This window comes from Ostrinia nubilalis, chromosome 5, assembly GCF_963855985.1.
Source record: "Ostrinia nubilalis chromosome 5, ilOstNubi1.1, whole genome shotgun sequence".
NCBI classification, from domain to species: Eukaryota; Metazoa; Arthropoda; class Insecta; order Lepidoptera; family Crambidae; genus Ostrinia; species Ostrinia nubilalis.
In genome coordinates this window covers 15,712,755-15,730,981 of record NC_087092.1, presented here as the reverse complement: position 1 = coordinate 15,730,981, position 18,227 = coordinate 15,712,755, and the positions used below count along the sequence as shown (strand labels likewise).

At 43.7% G+C, this 18,227-nt stretch overlaps 1 protein-coding gene across 1 annotated transcript; it reads left to right on the top strand.

The window, feature by feature from the left end:
• Positions 1 to 2,997: 2,997 nt before the first annotated feature.
• Positions 2,998 to 15,699, top strand: LOC135072170 (protein HIRA). Its single transcript, XM_063966126.1, has 15 exons — positions 2,998 to 3,131; positions 3,221 to 3,394; positions 3,651 to 3,812; positions 4,175 to 4,332; positions 4,916 to 5,024; positions 5,461 to 5,621; positions 6,253 to 6,421; positions 7,629 to 7,723; positions 8,929 to 9,096; positions 9,399 to 9,536; positions 10,367 to 10,504; positions 10,852 to 10,981; positions 11,314 to 11,456; positions 13,202 to 13,344; positions 15,162 to 15,699. Exons 1-15 carry the CDS (start codon positions 3,095 to 3,097, stop codon positions 15,697 to 15,699), a joined length of 2,463 nt encoding a protein of 820 aa, XP_063822196.1. The 5' UTR covers positions 2,998 to 3,094.
• The last annotated feature ends 2,528 nt before the right edge of the window (positions 15,700 to 18,227 follow it).

Sequence of the window (18,227 nt, the reverse complement as noted above, 5' to 3'; positions counted from 1 at the left end):
GCTACATCAATGTTTTATATCTCATAAATTAAAGTCAAATAAAAAAACCCGACTTCAAATCTTTCAAAGCTTTATCTCGAACCGTTTTCGAACTACGAACCGATATGTATGTGTAAGCTGGTGACACATAACACACGGTGGATTATTAAAACCGTATAAGTTAGAGTTGCGTTTTAAAGATCAAATAATTCGTTATAATTAAAGTACACACGAGACATAATTTCAAATCTCTAGGCCTCTTAGTTTCAGAATTAAAAGCCAAAAACTATTTTCCCGCCAAATAATTCAAATAATGTGGGTCGACTGCGACGTTGCCGTTCCGTGCGTTCACTAGAGCAGTCGAATTTGAACCTAAAAACTAGTAGCGTTTGAATCATTTTTATTTGTAGTTTAAATCATTTAATTTCGATTATAAGAATTTTAGACTAGGAGCCGGCTGATTTGTGTATTGAGTACCTAATAACCTATATTTTATTAATAAGAAAAAGCTAGGTAAAACAAAATTATATTTTAATATACAAGTAACGAACTTGTTTCCAAAGGCTCAAATATTTGTGGCGTTTCTAAACGCAACCACTTTAATTTTTATTTAAATACCGTGAAGTCCCACGATTCTGCTACGTCAAGTGGCAAAAATGGGCAACAACTATATTTTGCTCTATGGTTACAAACAGATTTTGCTCTATGACAAACACAGTTGACAATGAGGGTTTTCGCGATTGAAAAATCCGCCAGATGGCAATAAGTAGACGCGAGGTCCAAATGCTGCGTTATTGGTGGATTTTGACATATCTGTCAATGTCATGTCAAAAATAACCAATCATGCAGCATTTGGACCTCGCGTCTACGTATTGCCATCTGGCGGATTTTCCAATCGCGAAAACCCTCATTGAATTCTTCTTCTGTTGAAGAATCAAATAAAAAAAAATTAACTACAAGAATAAGCGAACATAACGACATATACAAGGTTTCCCAAAAAGTACTGTCAAGCCGAAGCCCAGAGGTAGAGTATCACTAGGGCTACCCGAATACTCGATTTTTTCAAGTTATTTATAATTTTCAGATGATTTATGATGATGATGAAAATCTTTATCATATTTCAAAAACCGGGATAAAATCTATCCTACGTCCTTTCCCGGGACTCAACCATTATTTATTATTATTTATTTATAAAATATAGGTTATTAGGTACTCAATACACAAATCAGCCGGCTCCTAGTCTAAAATTCTTATAATCGAAATTAAATTATTTAAACTACAAATAAAAATGATTCAAACGCTACTAGTTTTTAGGTTCAAATTCGACTGCTCTAGTGGACGCACGGAACGGCAACGTCGCAGTCGACCCACATTATTTGAATTATTTGGCGGGAAAATAGTTTTTGGCTTTTAATTCTGAAACTAAGAGGCCTAGAGATTTGAAATTATGTCTCGTGTGTACTTTAATTATAACGAATTATTTGATCTTTAAAACGCAACTCTAACTTATACGGTTTTAATAATCCACCGTGTGTTACGTGTCACCAGCTTACACATACATATCGGTTCGTAGTTCGAAAACGGTTCGAGATAAAGCTTTGAAAGATTTGAAGTCGGGTTTTTTTATTCGACTTTAATTTATGAGATATAAAACATTGATGTAGCTTAAATATTTACAAAGATACAGATGTGTAAGCTGGAGACACGGTACTCCAGCTCGCACATAGTTTTTTGATCGTGGTTTTAACAGTATTTGAGCTAAAGTCTTGAAAAGTGGAAAGCCTACTATTTGGATTCGACTGTAATTTTTGAGGTATAATACATTATCGTAGCATAAATATTTACGAAGATACAGATGTGTCAGCTGGGGACACGTGTCCTCAGCTTACACACAGAAAACAACTCATAGTTATGAAGTTCTAATGGCTCTAATTGAATGACTGAGAGGTTTGATGACTCTAATTAGGCTTTTATTGATGGTATGCTTGGAATTGCTGTAGGGCCAATGAGGAAGTTGGAGACATTCAGGTGAAAAATTGCCGTATTGTATGTTTATTTGGAAAGTTTAAATTAAAAAAATGTTGATGTCTTATGTACTATACGTAAACTACTTTTAAACTTACTTATTTAATTCTTCACTTTTAAAGGTTTTGAAAAGTTTAATCATAGAACCTACCCGAATAAAAGTGAAGAATCTACCAAAATGAGGAACAAACGATTTTAGACATTAAAATCTCGGAGATAAGGTTGCATTTGGTTGAATTCTGTTGACGTTTCTTTTCGTGGCGCTTCTACTTCATCTATGGTTTACAAGTTGGTGCGTTCCATTAGACGAAATATTTTTTTTTGTTTACTCATACTCATGAAAAACTCATAAAACTCTACTTTAATCAATTGCCGTATATTTTGATACGGTAATGAAAGTGCTGCCGTATACCGTATTTATGGTGCCTAAGATGCCTGAATGCCGTATATTACGGCAATTGCCGTATCAAGAACATCACTGCACCTGTCACTCCTGTCAGTCAGTTATGTCAATGTCAGCTTGACTATTAGTTTTTTTTTAGAGCGCAAAGGAAAAAATCATAAATTCCACGACTAAGTATAGGTATTTTACAAGCAAGCGCTACGAATGAGGCGAAGGACTCGCCCACCACTATCTGCAGCAGAGCTCTGCCATCTGCTCCTGAAGCTAATAGATGTGGCCTCTGCTACTTCGTATGAATTATGTGCTGGCTCTGTTATTTCTAGCCAAGCTTCTATTCTAGCTTCTGCTTGCGGTTGCGTTGCGACTACGTGGCTTGCAATGATATTACATAAAAACAAAAGTTTTTTAATATCATTGGTGGCTTGGCTTTGCTAGCGACTGCGCTAAAAAGACGGCTATTTTGAAAGAGATGCTTGTTCTTTTCTGTTCGTTTCTGTTGTTCAGCTTTGGGAAAAAAAATTAGAGAACAAGCTCCATTTTGCTTTGATTTCTGGACGAATAAAAAAATGCCGGGCGGTATGCACGCCAGCTGTCATTTCATTGACATTTTATGGAAATAAATAAATCGACTGTTTTTATCAATTTTATGCCTTATTTTCGCAAATTTTTCATTTTAAATAGTTATAAATGAAGCTCCTGAAACCTAGTTGGGTCAATCATGACGGTAAGAGTGTATGAACGTCGGATTAATGGACATTTTGAACCAATTATTGGTAGCCTATAAGAAGTGGTAAACAAAGTTGTATTTTTCAGACAAACCAATATTTTCGGTGGACATCCACCCCGCTGGGAAGCGTTTCGCGACCGGCGGGCAAGGCGGGGACTCCGGCCGGGTCGTCGTGTGGAACCTTAACTCGGTTTTATTCGAGTCAGTGGAGGTGGATCCGAACATCCCGAAAATGCTTTGCCAAATGGACAATCACTTAGGTACCCCAATAAATTAATTTTATTCAGTTTGGAAATGTACATTTTAAATTACTTTTAACCAAATATTTCAAAATAGGTTGCTAGTTCTTATAAAAAATATACAAGTCTTTTACTAATCAAATTTTGCTAACTTAGCACATACTTTCTTGCATAAAAAACCTCTTACCTTTCGTCGTCGTTATTTATATTAATTTTTTTTTAAAATCACCGTTTTTGGGTGTACAATATGATAAATTGATTGTTCTCTCCATTTCAGCCTGTGTAAATTGTGTGCGATGGAGCAACGCTGGGCGGTACCTGGCGTCCGGTGGAGATGACCGCCTGGTTATGGTGTGGGGGCTGAGTGTGGCTGCCGGAGCGCAGGGCAAGCACAAGGCTGAGACTTGGAGATGCTTGTCAACGCTAAGGGGACATGCTGGTTCGTATATATTTATGTGAACCCATTCACCATACTGTGATCTAATCGAGGAATAGGAATAAATTGTTATTTTGACATTTGACATTGTTGTTATTTTGACATTAATTCTCTTTCTGATAATCATCATCATCATCTCAGCCATAGGCCTGACTGACACTGCTGAAAATAGGCCTCCCCCAATGCTTTCCATGTTGCCCGGTTGGTAGCGGCCTGCGTCCAGCGCCTTCCTGCTACCTTTATGATGTCATCTGCTACCTTACTGAAAATATCACTTTAAACAAACACTTCCTTATTATATTTGTAAGTTTTATTAATGATTTTATAGGAGCATTTCAATTCATGTCTGGAATCTAATTTTTCAGGTGACGTCCTGGATTTGGCCTGGTCTCCGCTGGACAAGTGGCTGGCCAGCTGCAGCGTGGACAACACCATCATAATATGGAACGCTGAGAAGTTTCCGGAGATGGTGTGTGTTCTCAACGGACACACCGGTCTGGTGAAAGGTGTTGCATGGGACCCTGTAAGTGTAGATATTGATTTGTATCGAGTGTCTAAATCATGTACCCTTAGGGTTGCCAACTCTTGAAAGGACCAACCCGGGAGAATTGTGGGGGGGGGGGGCTTGCTCCATAGTTGCTCCATCACGCTGAATACGCGCTCGAATGAAGCATTAATAGAGACAGGAATGCAAAGAACAAACGTGACCATTTTTTTTAATTCAGGACAGGGATTTCTGTCTTTCGATTTCGTAAAGAAGTCAACCCAGCGTAAATCCACTCGATTTTCTTCAATAAGATGTGGTTGCACCTCACGCAAAAGTCCAACCTCATCGTACAATTTGTCACTATCTATGTCAATATTTAATAATTCCTGGAGTTTAGTAATGCTGGTCCATGTGATTGGTTCTTTTAAAGATAAAATTTATAAACAAGTACGAGCAGCAATGGATGCATTTAATTTTTAGAAATACCGGAGAAAATATTGCTCTCCGGGAGGTCGGGAGGTTATCCATTATTTCTGGAGTCTCCCGGGCAATCCGGGAGGGTTGGGAACCCTATGTACCCTACAATTCTAATTACACAGTTTTAACATTTTAATTGCAGGTTGGAAAATACCTAGCATCTCAATCGGACGACAAATCACTCAGGGTATGGAAGACTGCTGACTGGGCACCAGAAACTGTAATCACTGAGCCCTTTGAGGAGTGTGGAGGTAATTAATGGTTTTAATTAAAATATAATCTCTATGATAAAATCTCCTTCTAGACCTTATTTTGTTGAGAAAAATCTTGAGCTAACAAATCATTATCATTGTAAAAGACACCTGAATTAAAATACAGAAGCAGTAAAAAGTAAAAACCCTTTGACTTACTCTAAGCCTAAATTACCACAATGTTAAACAGACTTCAAGAGTGCTATTTGTGGTCTATACCTCTATGACACATGCCACCTAGCTATGTCTTATTGGTTCAGCCCCCCTAGACAAAACGCACTTTTTGATCGAATCGAAAATCGAATCCGTCAAAACTCCATACAAAAAAGGGGCTTTTCGACCACTTTTCGACAGGTTTGCGATTATAATTTGCACTTTGTCTAGACCCACTGCTATAGTTTCATCTATGTACTTTATACCTCGTATTATCTTCCAGGAACGACCCACGTCCTCCGGCTATCATGGTCGCCTGACGGTCAGTACGTGTTATCGGCACACGCAATGAATGGCGGCGGGCCCACCGCGCAAGTGGTGGAGAGAGACGGCTGGCGCTGCGACAAGGACTTCGTGGGACACAGGAAGGCTGTTACGTGTGCGGTAAGTTCTACAGATGCAGCAAATTACATCAATTTATTTGTGAAAATGTGCTTAACCATGCTAACATAAAATCGCTTTCAAAAGCCTATTTGTAAAATAGAAAATTGCAGTCGCATACGCCAAAATAATCACAATTTTTTTTTTAAAAGAACTAATGATTCCATCATAAGTATATCTACTACAATCCCATTAACCCCTCCAGCTGCAATACTCTAGAGGCGATCGGACCCTAGAATCGACAGTCCGATACAACATTGGCTCATTTTCATTGATGGTTCTGACCTCCATTCAAAGTGGCACGCATTTCTGTAATGCATGAGCCCGTTATAGGAAACCATTTTCATTAGTCAATCCGAAAGAACCACGACATGCGAGAAAACATTCAAAGAAAGTTTCTTTTGGCAGTTGCTTAAGCATAAGATTGTCTTTGATCTTAACCTCTGATCGCTTATTTAAAACCCTTAACCAGGCTCAGGTATCCACAGATACCACATCAATTTAAACCTTATGCTGTGAAGATATGATTGTAAACCAATTACTTTCTTTTTAGACCTGGTTAAGAATTAATGTTCAATTTCACAATACATGGGGCAATGTAAAATGTCTAAAAACATTTATTATTCCTTTCCAGCGGTTCAACAACAACATATTCGTTAAAGAAGGCAAGAAGTGCTGCTGCGCCGCAGTTGGATCACGTGACCGGGCGCTCTCCATCTGGCTCACGTCGCTCAAGCGGCCTCTGGTGGTCGTGCACGACTTGTTCACCGACAGCGTGTTGGACCTGTCCTGGAGCTCGGACGGTGAGCTATAATGAAGGTTCCGTGAGCTATACTGAAGTTTCCGTGAGCTATACTGAAGGTTCCGTGAGCTATACTGAAATTTCCGTGAGCTAGACCGAACGATATGGAGGACTGTTGTGAACGCCCTCTGCCCCATCTAGGGGACATAGGACCATAAGTCAGTAAGTCAGTCCGTGAGCTTTATTAAAGGTTCCGTGAGATATACTGAAATTTCCGTGAGCAATACTGAAAGTTCCGTGTGCTATACTGAAGGTTCCGTGAGCCATACTGGAGGTTCCGTGAGTTATACTGAAGGTTCCAATTACCGTTCCATGAGCTATACCGACGGCTCCGTGAGCTATACTGAAGGGTCCACAGCTGCGACCGGGCGCTCTCCATCTGGCTCACGTCGCTCAAGCGGCCTCTGGTGGTCGTGCACGACTTGTTCACCGACAGCGTGTTGGACCTGTCCTGGAGTTCTGACGGTGAGCTATACTGAAGGTTCCGTGAGCTATACTGTAGGTTCCGTGAGCTATACTGCAGGTTCCGTGAGCTATACTGTAGGTTCCGTGAGCTATACTGCAGGTTCCGTGAGCTATACTGTAGGTTCCGTGAGCTACTGAAGGTTACGTGAGCTATACTGAAGGTTCCATGAGCTATACTGGGGGTTCCGTGAGCTATACTGAAAGGTCCGTGAGCTATACTGAAGGGTCCACAGCCGCGACCGGGCGCTCTCCATCTGGCTCACGTCGCTCAAGCGGCCTCTGGTGGTCGTGCACGACCTGTTCACTGACAGCGTTCTGGACCTGTCCTGGAGTTCTGACGGTGAGCTATACTGAAGGCTCCGTGTGCTATACTGAAGGTTCCGTGAGCTATACTGTAGGTTCCGTGAGCTATACTGAAGTTTCCGTGAGCTATACTGAAGGGACCACAGCCGCGGGGTCACTCGACCGGGCGCTCTCCATCTGGCTCACGTCGCTCAAGCGGCCTCTGGTGGTCGTGCACGACTTGTTCACCGACAGCGTGTTGGACCTGTCCTGGAGCTCGGACGGTGAGCTATACTGAAGGTTCCGTGAGCTATACTGAAGGGTCCGTGAGCTATACTGGAGGTTCTGTCAGTTATACTAAAGGTTCCGTGAGCTATACTAAAGTTTCAACAGCAATATAATCGTGAATGAAAGAGCTCAGAACTGATCATCTGGTCTAATTCACAATTTTCTTTTTACAGGTCTAAATCTCCTAGCGTGCAGTTCTGATGGCACCGTGGCCTGTATACAGTTTACTAACAAAGAAATCGGCACACCGCTTACTATGGAAGAGAAGGTAAATACTTGGATGTTTAACAGTATTTTTTTTTATAATTGTTATATTTGTTATTAACGAGGAATTACATACACTGGTAATTCAAGCTCATAAAAGCCAAAGCCAAATGGCTTTTATTTCGTATACAACAAAAAAACTGCTGTTAAAATAAAGGTCGAAATGTCGGTCCATACTCGTAGACGTACACGCACGTTCTATGACATTGTTTTCAACCGACTTCAAAAAAAGGAGGAGGTTCTCAATTCGACCCGTATGTTTTTTTTTTTTTTTTTTTTTTTTTTTTTTTTTTCTATGTTTGTTACGCGATAACTCCGCCAATTATGAACCGATTTGAACAAATCTTTTTTCAGCGTATAGGTAATACCTCAAGGGTGGTCCCATTTAAATTTAATAATAAAAAAACAACCCCCAAGGGTGGAAAATTGGGGATGAACTTTTTTATACGCAATATCTCCGCCGATTATGAACCAATTTGAACGATTATTTTTTTGTTGAATAGGTATTATCAAAAGAGTGGTTTCATGTGAATTTGAAGAAAATATTTCACCCCCAAGGGTGGAAAATTGGGGATGAACTTTTTTATAATATACATTAAGAATATGGTCTCAATGTACTGCCTACCTTCAGTGGTAACATCAAGGTAATAATTAGTTAACTAAAAAGCAAGAAATAAGTAAAATTTTATAAAAAAAATTAAAACCGACTCCAAAAAACCTACACTAAAAAAGTAGAAAAATAATTACTAATTACCTACTTATTTATTAGGACGAATTATTAATATTTATCCAGCAGTGGACTGTAAAGGGCTGTTGATGATGATGATGATTAATATTTATGTAGGTATACCATGATTGATACTTTTGGAGTCGGTGCAGGCAAACTTTACATGTTTCATAATCTTGGCACCGACTCCAGAAGTATCAATCATGGTATACCTACATAAATATTAATCATCATCATCATCAACAGCCCTTTACAGTCCACTGCTGGATAAATATTAATAATTCGTCCTAATAAATAAGTAGGTAATTAGTAATTATTTTTCTACTTTTTTAGTGTAGGTTTTTTGGAGTCGGTTTTAATTTTTATCTTATATGGAACTATTTGAGACGTCGCAAAAGGGTTGCGCAATCCGCATTCATTTTGTGTCAACCTCTATATTTTAAATGAAGTGTCCTTCTTCATTCCTTAATTAATATTTTCAGAACGCATTCTACGAGAAAATCTACGGCAAATGTCTAGCAAACGAATCTGGTGCGGACTTATCTTCCAACCTGCTGGTGGAGTGTACTGAGATCCTGCTGGCGCGGGAGAAACAGGAGGCCAAGAGGGAAGCCCGCGAGGAGTCCACGCCTAAGAGCGACAAGTCTCAGGTAAGATACGAGAGAGACAATGAATCATCATCATCATTTCAGCCATAGGATGTCCACTGCTGAACTCCCCCAATGATTCCATGTTGATCGATTGGTAGCGGCGACTTTATGATGTTGTCGGTCCAACTTGTGGGTGGACGTCCCACGCTGCGTTTTCCGGTACGCGGCCTCCATTCCAGAACCTTGCTGCCCCATCGGCCATCAGTTCTGCGTACTATGTGCCCTGTCCATTGCCACTTCAGCTTGCTAATCCGTCGGTCCGTCCGTCCGTCCGTCGATATAGCTTGCCCTTCTAAGGCAAGTGCCTAGCCAACGAGTCTGGTGCGGACTTATCTTCCAACCTGCTAGTGGAGTGTACTGAGATCCTTCTGGCGCGGGAGAAACAGGAGGCCAAGAGGGAAGCCCGCGAGGAGTCCACGCCTAAGAGCGACAAGTCTCAGGTAAGATACGAGAGAGACAATGAATCATCATCATCATTTCAGCCATAGGATGTCCACTGCTGAACATAGGCCTCCCCCAATGATTCCATGTTGATCGGTTGGTAGCGGCCTGCGTCCAGCGCCTTCCTGCTTTATGATGTCGTCGGTCTACCTTGTGGGTGGACGTCCCACGCTGCGTTTTCCGGTACGCGGCCTCCATTCCAGAACCTTGCTGCCCCATCGGCCATCAGTTCTGCGTACTATGTGCCCTGCCCATTGCCACTTCAGCTTGATAATCCGTCGGTCCGTCCGTCCGTCCGTCGATATACATACACTCGACATCAAATAAATCGCACCTCCCGCGACAAACACTTTCAGACGTATGGATCCCCTCTTCCCACCAATATTGGCACCATTTAAAAGCCTAGTTCTAAACTTCATTTCATTAAAAGAAAGGTTTTTACCCCAAAAATGTGTCTTTAGAAGGATCCAGAGTCACATCTTCAAAAAATAGGTAGTAACGCTTGAGCCAACTTTTATGGCTATAAAACTGCTAAGTTGTGATTAATCGCTATGCATTTATTAAAGAGGACACGTGTGATCATTATTTGGTTTTATAACCATAAAATTTGGTCTAATTGATCCCAGAGGTGAGCCCAAAGTGAGGTCTCATGTTTTAATCATTTATTAAGAAATTAAATGTGATTTTCTTTAAGGATATTTATTGGGCTTTCAAATAACATGAATGTTGTTGGGACACCATGATTGTGTCAGAAGAAAATCTTTAAAGTTCGCGTCGCGGAAGGTGCGGTTTATTTGATGTTGAGTGTAGCTTGCCCTTCTAAGGCAAGTGCCTAGCTAACGAGTCCGCTGCGGACTTATCTTCCAACCTGCTGGTGGAGTGCACTGAGATCCTGCTGGCGCGGGAGAAACAGGAGGCCAAGAGGGAAGCCCGCGAGGAATCCACGCCTAAGAGCGACAAGTCTCAGGTAAGATACGAGAGAGACAATGACTCATAGCTGCATAGGACGTTCACTGCTGAACATAGGCCTCCCCCAACGATTCCTTGTTGATCGATTGGTAGCGGCCTGCGTCTAAAGTCTGTTCGCCGAGAGTTGATAAAAAAAATTAAATATCAGAGGTTCTAAACTCATTATAAATTGCGGCCCGCTAATTATTTTTGTCGATATAATGAAAAAGTTGGTAGATAATCATTATTATCTCTTTTAAATTTACGGGAATTATTCCAGTTAGGGCATACGTGGGGATACGGATCAAACACGTGGCGTCCATGTGTTGGATAAAAAGTATTTCATTATTATCAAGTGGCTTATAGTGTATCCCAATGTTGGGCAAAGCCCTACCCACTGTCATACCATTCATTTCGGTCTTATGTAAAATAAATCTATTCCGTTTCACACATTGCGGCCCGCCGGCTGGGGCGCTTGACGACAGCTGCGTGGCTCGTACCATGGTACTCAGTGCGCGTTGTGACAAACGACGCCCGCCATACAGAATGCGATAATTAAGCGACAGTCGCTATTGCAAGACATTTCATAATATTTATCAACTCTCGGCGAACAGACTTTAGCGCCTTCCTGCTACCTTTATGATGTTGTCGGTCCACCTTGTGGGTGGACGTCCCACGCTGCGTTTTCCGGTACGCGGCCTCCATTCCAGAACCTTGCTGCCCCATCGGCCGTCAGTTCTGCGTACTATGTGCCCTGTGCATTGCCACTTCAGCTTGCTAATCCGTCGGTCCGTCCGTCCGTCCATCGATATAGCTTGCCCTTCTAAGGCAAGTGCCTAGCCAACGAGTCCGGTGCGGACTTATCTTCCAACCTGCTGGTGGAGTGTACTGAGATCCTGCTGGCGCGGGAGAAACAGGAGGCCAAGAGGGAAGCCCGCGAGGAGTCCACGCCTAAGAGCGACAAGTCTCAGGTAAGATACGAGAGAGACAATGAATCATCATCATCATTTCAGCCATAGGACGTCCACTGCTGAACATAGGCCTCCCCCAATGATTTCATGGTGATCGATTGGTAGCGGCCTGCGTCTAGCGCCTTCCTGCTACCTTTATGATGTTGTCGGTCCACCTTGTGGGTGGACGTCCCACGCTGCGTTTTCCGGTACGCGGCCTCCATTCCAGAACCTTGCTGCCCCATCGGCCGTCAGTTCTGCGTACTATGTGCCCTGTGCATTGCCACTTCAGCTTGCTAATCCGTCGGTCAGTCCGTCCGTCAGTCGATATAGCTTGCCCTTCTACGTCAAGTGTCTAGCTAACGAGTCTGGTGCGGACTTATCTTCCAACCTGCTGGTGGAGTGTACTGAGATCCTGCTGGCGCGGGAGAAACAGGAGGCCAAGAGGGAAGCCCGCGAGGAGTCCACTCCTAAGAGCGACAAGTCTCAGGTAAGATACGAAAGAGACAATGAATCATAGCTGCATAGGACGTTCACTGCTGAATATAGGCCTCCCCCAACGATTCCTTGTTGATCGATTGGTAGCGGCCTGCGTCCAGCGCCTTCCTGCTACCTTTATGATGTTGTCGGTCCACCTTGTGGGTGGACGTCTCACGCTGCGTTTTCCGGTACGCGGCCTCCATTCCAGAACCTTGCTGCCCCATCGGCCGTCAGTTCTGCGTACTATGTGCCCTGTGCATTGCCACTTCAGCTTGCTAATCCGTCGGTCAGTCCGTCCGTCAGTCGATATAGCTTGCCCTTCTACGTCAAGTGTCTAGCTAACGAGTCTGGTGCGGACTTATCTTCCAACCTGCTGGTGGAGTGTACTGAGATCCTGCTGGCGCGGGAGAAACAGGAGGCCAAGAGGGAAGCCCGCGAGGAGTCCACTCCTAAGAGCGACAAGTCTCAAGTAAGTTTGGGAATGAAAATGAATGCTGTAAGGTTACTCCGAAATTTCGAATGTTGCCATCCCTCACACGCAAAGCAAAATACTAGCACGAGTGACGGTGACAGATAGATTCGAAACAGCGTTATGGTATAGACCTGCTGTGACGCCATTTTTTAGTCCTTTTATGCTTCGTCGAAACAGTTATAGTTTTGTATGTAAGCTGTAAGACGTATGATGGGATGTAGAAAAACCTGTTTGAACCGAAAGTGAGTCTGAGGGCCTAGTGTGAATTTACATCAAACACGCTCACTAGTGAGCGATTTATTTTTGGGATATGTTTATTGCGCTCCCAAATTCAGAAGCATCTTATTTTAAAAACAATTTAACAATTAAAATACTTGTATCATCATCATCATCATTTCAGCCACAGGACGTCCACTGCTGAACATAGGCCTCCCCCAATGCTTTCCATGTTGATCGATTGGTAGCGAAAAATACTTGTATGTTTTATGTCAAATAAAGATTTTTCGTTCTTCCTTTCTTTTCTATTTTTTATTAGTTTTTATATTAACACTAGCTGTGCCCGCGACTTCGTACGCGAGAAAACCCGTTTTCGCAAAATTTTTCATTGTTGCTCTGCTCCTATTGATCGTCGCGTGATGTTGTATAGCCTATAGCCTTCCTCGATAAATGGGCTATCTAACACTGAAAGAATTTTTCAAATCGGACCGGTAGTTCCGGAGATTAGCGCGTTCAAGCAAACAAACAAACAAACTCTTCAGCTTTATAATATTATTATAAGTATAGATTGAGTTCAATCAACTGTGTAACGTTTCAGTCGAAGCCAATCCTGACTCCTTCGCCCGTGAGCTCGGCGAGCACGACGCTGCGGCCCATCGACCGCCAGATCGAGACGCGGACGTCGGACGGCAAGCGCCGCATCACGCCCGTGTTCATACCGCTCACGCACGCTGATGCCAAGTGAGTTTATTGCACTGTATTATATGTAGTTGTATATTTTTTTGAAAAAATTGCGCTAGTTTTCAACCGACTTCAAAAAAGGAGGAGGTTCTCAATTCGACCCGTATGTTTTTTTTTTCTATGTTTGTTACGCGATAACTCCGCCAATTATGAACCGATTTGAACAAATCTTTTTTCGGCGTATAGGTAATACCTCAAGGGTGGTCCCATTTAAATTTAATAATAGAAAAAACAAGGGTGGAAAATTGGGGATGAACTTTTTTATACGCAATATCTCCGCCGATTATAAATCAATTTGAATGATTATTTTTTTGTTGAATAGGTATTATCAAAAGGGTGGTTTCATGCGAATTTGAAGAAAATATTTCACCCCCAAGGGTGGAAAATTGGGGATGAACTTTTTTATACGCAATATTTTTAATTTTTAGTTTTTTTTTGTGTTCACGCATTTGAAGTCGGTTTTATTTTTTCAAAAGTTAATTATTAAATTATTAGATGGCTGTTAAGTTCGACCTTTGGCTTGTCGATTGACTGTTAGGGCCTTGCCACACTGGCGGATCGCAAGCGTTTACTGGGCGTGCCCGCCGCTCCGCTTGCAATCCGCCAGTGTGGCAAGGCCCTTAGACAATTACATGTTTTCGCGGAGGTCCTAAGAAATAAAGTGTATGTGTGAATGTAAATTTCATCTAAAAAAACTACATGGTCAGCTGATTACGTACAGAAAAGTCGGCGAAATCACTAATCTGTGACTCATCAACGTACTTCGCACTCCTCGTCGATCTATGTCATCAAGTCAAGCTATAGTCTCTAGCAAAAATACTTTGTAGGTTGTGAGGAAGCGCTGCACTACTCTACTAGCTTTCATACAATTTTGCAGCGCCACTATATCGTGACAAACGCAAACGGTAGTGGTTACGTAGTTACGCACTACTAGGTGCGCCACAGTGGCACCATTGCAACGCTTCCTCATGCTTTTAATTTGAAGACGCCCTAAGACGTCTTAAGGTCGAAGGCAGACTTTGTACTCCCGACCAGAGGTGGAATTGTGTAAAGCAATCGTAATCATTTGACAGTTCATAACGTACGATTATTCTGTCAAACGCTTTGTTTAACTGACTTTATCGTACGTTATAAACTGTCAAATGATTACGATTGTTTTACACAATTCCACCTCAGATATCCTATAAGTATGTACTGTAGGGTGGTCCTTATTCCTACGAAAAAAATTTTTTTTCTTATATTTTGCGGGGCACCACGTAATTTGAATATATACCATATGAAAGTCTTTCATTATTTTTCAAAGGTTTGAATTTTAAGTAAAAACACAAAATCTGTATTTGTTAGATTCATTTATTTTTAGCCAAAGCCAAATAAAAATATTACAAAATTATTGTTGTTGCTATGAACTAAGATATTATGTACAATGTACATATTTGAATCAATTATTTTTAAGATATAAGAGTTGACTAGTTAGTATCTCGACGCGTCGGTACCATGGTCGGTACAGAAGAGGGGTTGAGGGGAGAAGGGGACAAGAAGCGATTGTCTATTCTATCTATGCGATGTTCATTTGCACGTAAAATGTGATATAAACACTTAAATAAAACATTTATGAAACCATGATTTAAGATCTTCAAAGCTTTTTGTAAATATTTTGACAGCTGGTAGCGACCTCTAAATCTTAACAAAAAAAAAACAAAAAAGCTAATTTCATATTTAGAGGTATATAATCGAATGAGAAAGTGCCCCGGGGATAATTCAAAAGTCGAAAAATAAGGACCACCCTAATGTACTGAATACGTTTTATCTCTTTCCAGCGAGTCCCTAGGCTCTCAACCGGGCGGCGGCGAGCACTGCTTCAGCACATCCTCGCAGAGCAAGTCGCGCATCCGCGTGGAGGTGCGCGCAGACATCGTCACGCATCCCAACGTCAGCAACCACGCCACCTCGCGCCCCGCCGACACGTCAGTACCTCTAGTTCTTACATCAGTACCCCTAGCACTTTCATCAGTGCCCCTAGCACTTACATCAGTACCCCTAGCACTTTCATCAGTGCCCCTAGCACCTCCATCAGTGCCCCTAGCACCTCCATCAGTGCCCCTAGCACCTCCATCAGTGCCTCTAGCACCTCCATCGGTGTCCCTAGCACCTCCATCAGTGCCCCTAGCTTCTCCATCAGTACCCCTAGCACCTCTATCAGTGCCCCTAACACTTTCATCAGTACCCCTAGCACCTCCATCAGTGCCCCTAGCACCTCCATCAGTGCCCCTAACACTTTCATCAGCACCCCTAGCACCTCCATCAGTGCCCCTAGCACCTCCATCAGTGCCCCTAGCACTTTCATCAGTACCCTAGCACCTCCTTCAGTGCCCCTAGCATCTCCATCAGTGCCCCTGCAAGTCGCGCATCCGCGTGGAGGTTCGCGCAGACATCGTCACGCATCCCAACGTCAGCAACCACGCCACCTCGCGCCCCGCCGACACGTCAGTACCCCTAGCTTCTACATCAGTGCCCCTAGGACTTACATTAGTACCCCTAGCACTTTCATCAGTACCCCTAGCACCTCCATCAGTACCCCTAGCACCTCCATCGGTGCCCCTAGTACCTCCATCGGTGCCGCTAGCACCTCCATCAGTGCCACTAGCACCTCCATCAGTGCCCCTGCAAGTCGCGCATCCGCGTGGAGGTGCGCACAGACATCGTCACGCATCCCAACGTCAGCAACCACGCCACCTCGCGCCCCGCCGACACGTCAGTACCCCTAGTACCTCCATCAGTGCCCCTAGCACTTACATCAGTACCCCTAGCACCTCCATCAGTACCCCTAGCACCTCCATCAGTGCCCCTAGCACCTCCATCAGTGCCCCTAGCACATCCATCGGTGCCCCTAGTACCTCCATCGGTACCCCTAGCACCTCCATCAGTGCCCCTAGCACCTCCATCGGTGTACCTAGCACTGCTTCAGCACATCATCGCAGAGCAAGTCGCGCATCCGCGTGGAGGTGCGCACAGACATCGTCACGCATCCCAACGTCAGCAACCACGCCACCTCGCGCCCCGCCGACACGTCAGTACCCCTAGCTTCTACATCAGTACCCCTAGCTTCTCCATCAGTACCCCTAGCACTTTCATCAGAACCCCTAGCACCTCCATCAGTACCCCTAGCACTTTCATCAGAACCCCTAGCACCTCCATCAGTGCCCCTAGCACCTCCATCAGTGCCCCTAGCACTTTCATCAGAGCCCCTAGCACCTCCATCAGTACCCCTAGCACTTTCATCAGAACCCCTAGCACCTCCATCAGTGCCCCTAGCACCTCCATCGGTGCCCCTAGCACTGCTTCAGCACGTCCTCGCAGAGCAAGTCGCGCATCCGCGTGGAGGTGCGCACAGACATCGTCACGCATCCCAACGTCAGCAACCACGCCACCTCGCGCCCCGCCGACACGTCAGTACCGCAGTACCTCGAATTGTCCCCTCTGTACCTCGAATAATCCCTTCAGTACCTCAAATTGTCCCGTCAGTATCTCGAATAATCCCCTCAGTACCTCAAATTGTCCTCTCAGTACTTCGAATTGTCCCCTTAGTACCTCGAATTGCCCCCTCAGTACGTCGAATTGTCCCCTCAGTACCTCGAATTGTCCCCTCAGTACCTCGAGCTGTCCCCTCAGTACCTCGAATTATCCCCTCAGTACCTCTGAGCTATCCCCACAGTACCCCTAGCTGTTCCCGCAGTACCCTAGCTGTCCCCGCAGTACCCGGAATTATCCCCTCAGTAACTCGACTTGTCCCCTCAGTACCTCGACTTGTCCCCTTAGTACCTCGAATTGCCCCCTCAGTACCTCGAATTGCCCCCTCAGTACCTCGAATTGTCCCCTTAGTACCTCGAATTGTCCTCTCAGTACCTCGAATTGTCCCCTCAGTAGTACCCCCGAAGTACCCCTAGCTGTTCCCTCAGTACCCCAGCCGTCCCCGCAGTACCCCAGCCGTCCCCGCAGTACCCCAGCTGTCCCCGTAGTACCCTTACCCCTTACACCCTTCGCAGTACCCCTCGCTTCCTTGTCAGTAACCCCTCGCTCCCTTTGCCTTAGTACCCCCTAATCCCCCCTTAGTACCTCTCGCTCCCCCCTGTTTACCCCTCGCTCTACCTCAGTACTCTTCTCTCCCCATTTAACCAGTCGTTGGTATTGTATTTTATAGTTTGATCCTGTTGGTCTTTGACACTTATTCTCCACTCCAGGATCACGATTCAACAATTTACAGGGAAGTTTAAAATCTCTACGAGTTAGAAAGACCAGACGTTCGCATGTTTCTCCCTCAGTCGCCTTTTAAGACATCCGAAAAGGGTGGAGATAATTCTATAATCCTCTGCCAGAATCCCACGACTAGCTAGCATACCATTACATGCAAATATTAAGTTTATGAAATCCTTTTAAACTTTCGCGTTCCATTTCAACTAAAATAGTAAGACATGGGTCTTAACGCGACGTTTATTAATGAGTTACATTATGTACTCACGGCTTGACGTTTCGTTAAGACCTGTGTCTTACTATTTTATGAAATCCTTACAAAACCTAACCCTTCTCAACACTAACACTCACACACACACACACACACACAATATTTATGATTCATAATCTTTAAAAAACCACAATAATAGTCACCTGATAAGGAATCGGAGCTGTAATCTGTAAATGTAATCTGTAATGCTCACTCAACACAACTACTGCGACACAGGCCTGCGAGCCTAGTGCAGAAGCTGTGGTTTATTACATCACAGGAAATGATATTTGTGAATAAAGATTATTTATTTATTTATTCTCTCTACAGCGGTCTAGACCAACGCCTACGCAAACGCGGTGGGGGCGGACTACCAGGCCCGCGA

Coding starts and splice junctions, on each gene's coding strand:
- LOC135072170 (XM_063966126.1), top strand. CDS start 3,095: ATGAAGCTCCTGAAACCTAGTTGGGTCAATCATGACG. Junction 3,395..3,650: donor CCAAATGGACAATCACTTAG/GTACCCCAATAA, acceptor TCTCCATTTCAG/CCTGTGTAAATTGTGTGCGA. Junction 10,982..11,313: donor TGACGACAGCTGCGTGGCTC/GTACCATGGTAC, acceptor TGCCCTTCTAAG/GCAAGTGCCTAGCCAACGAG.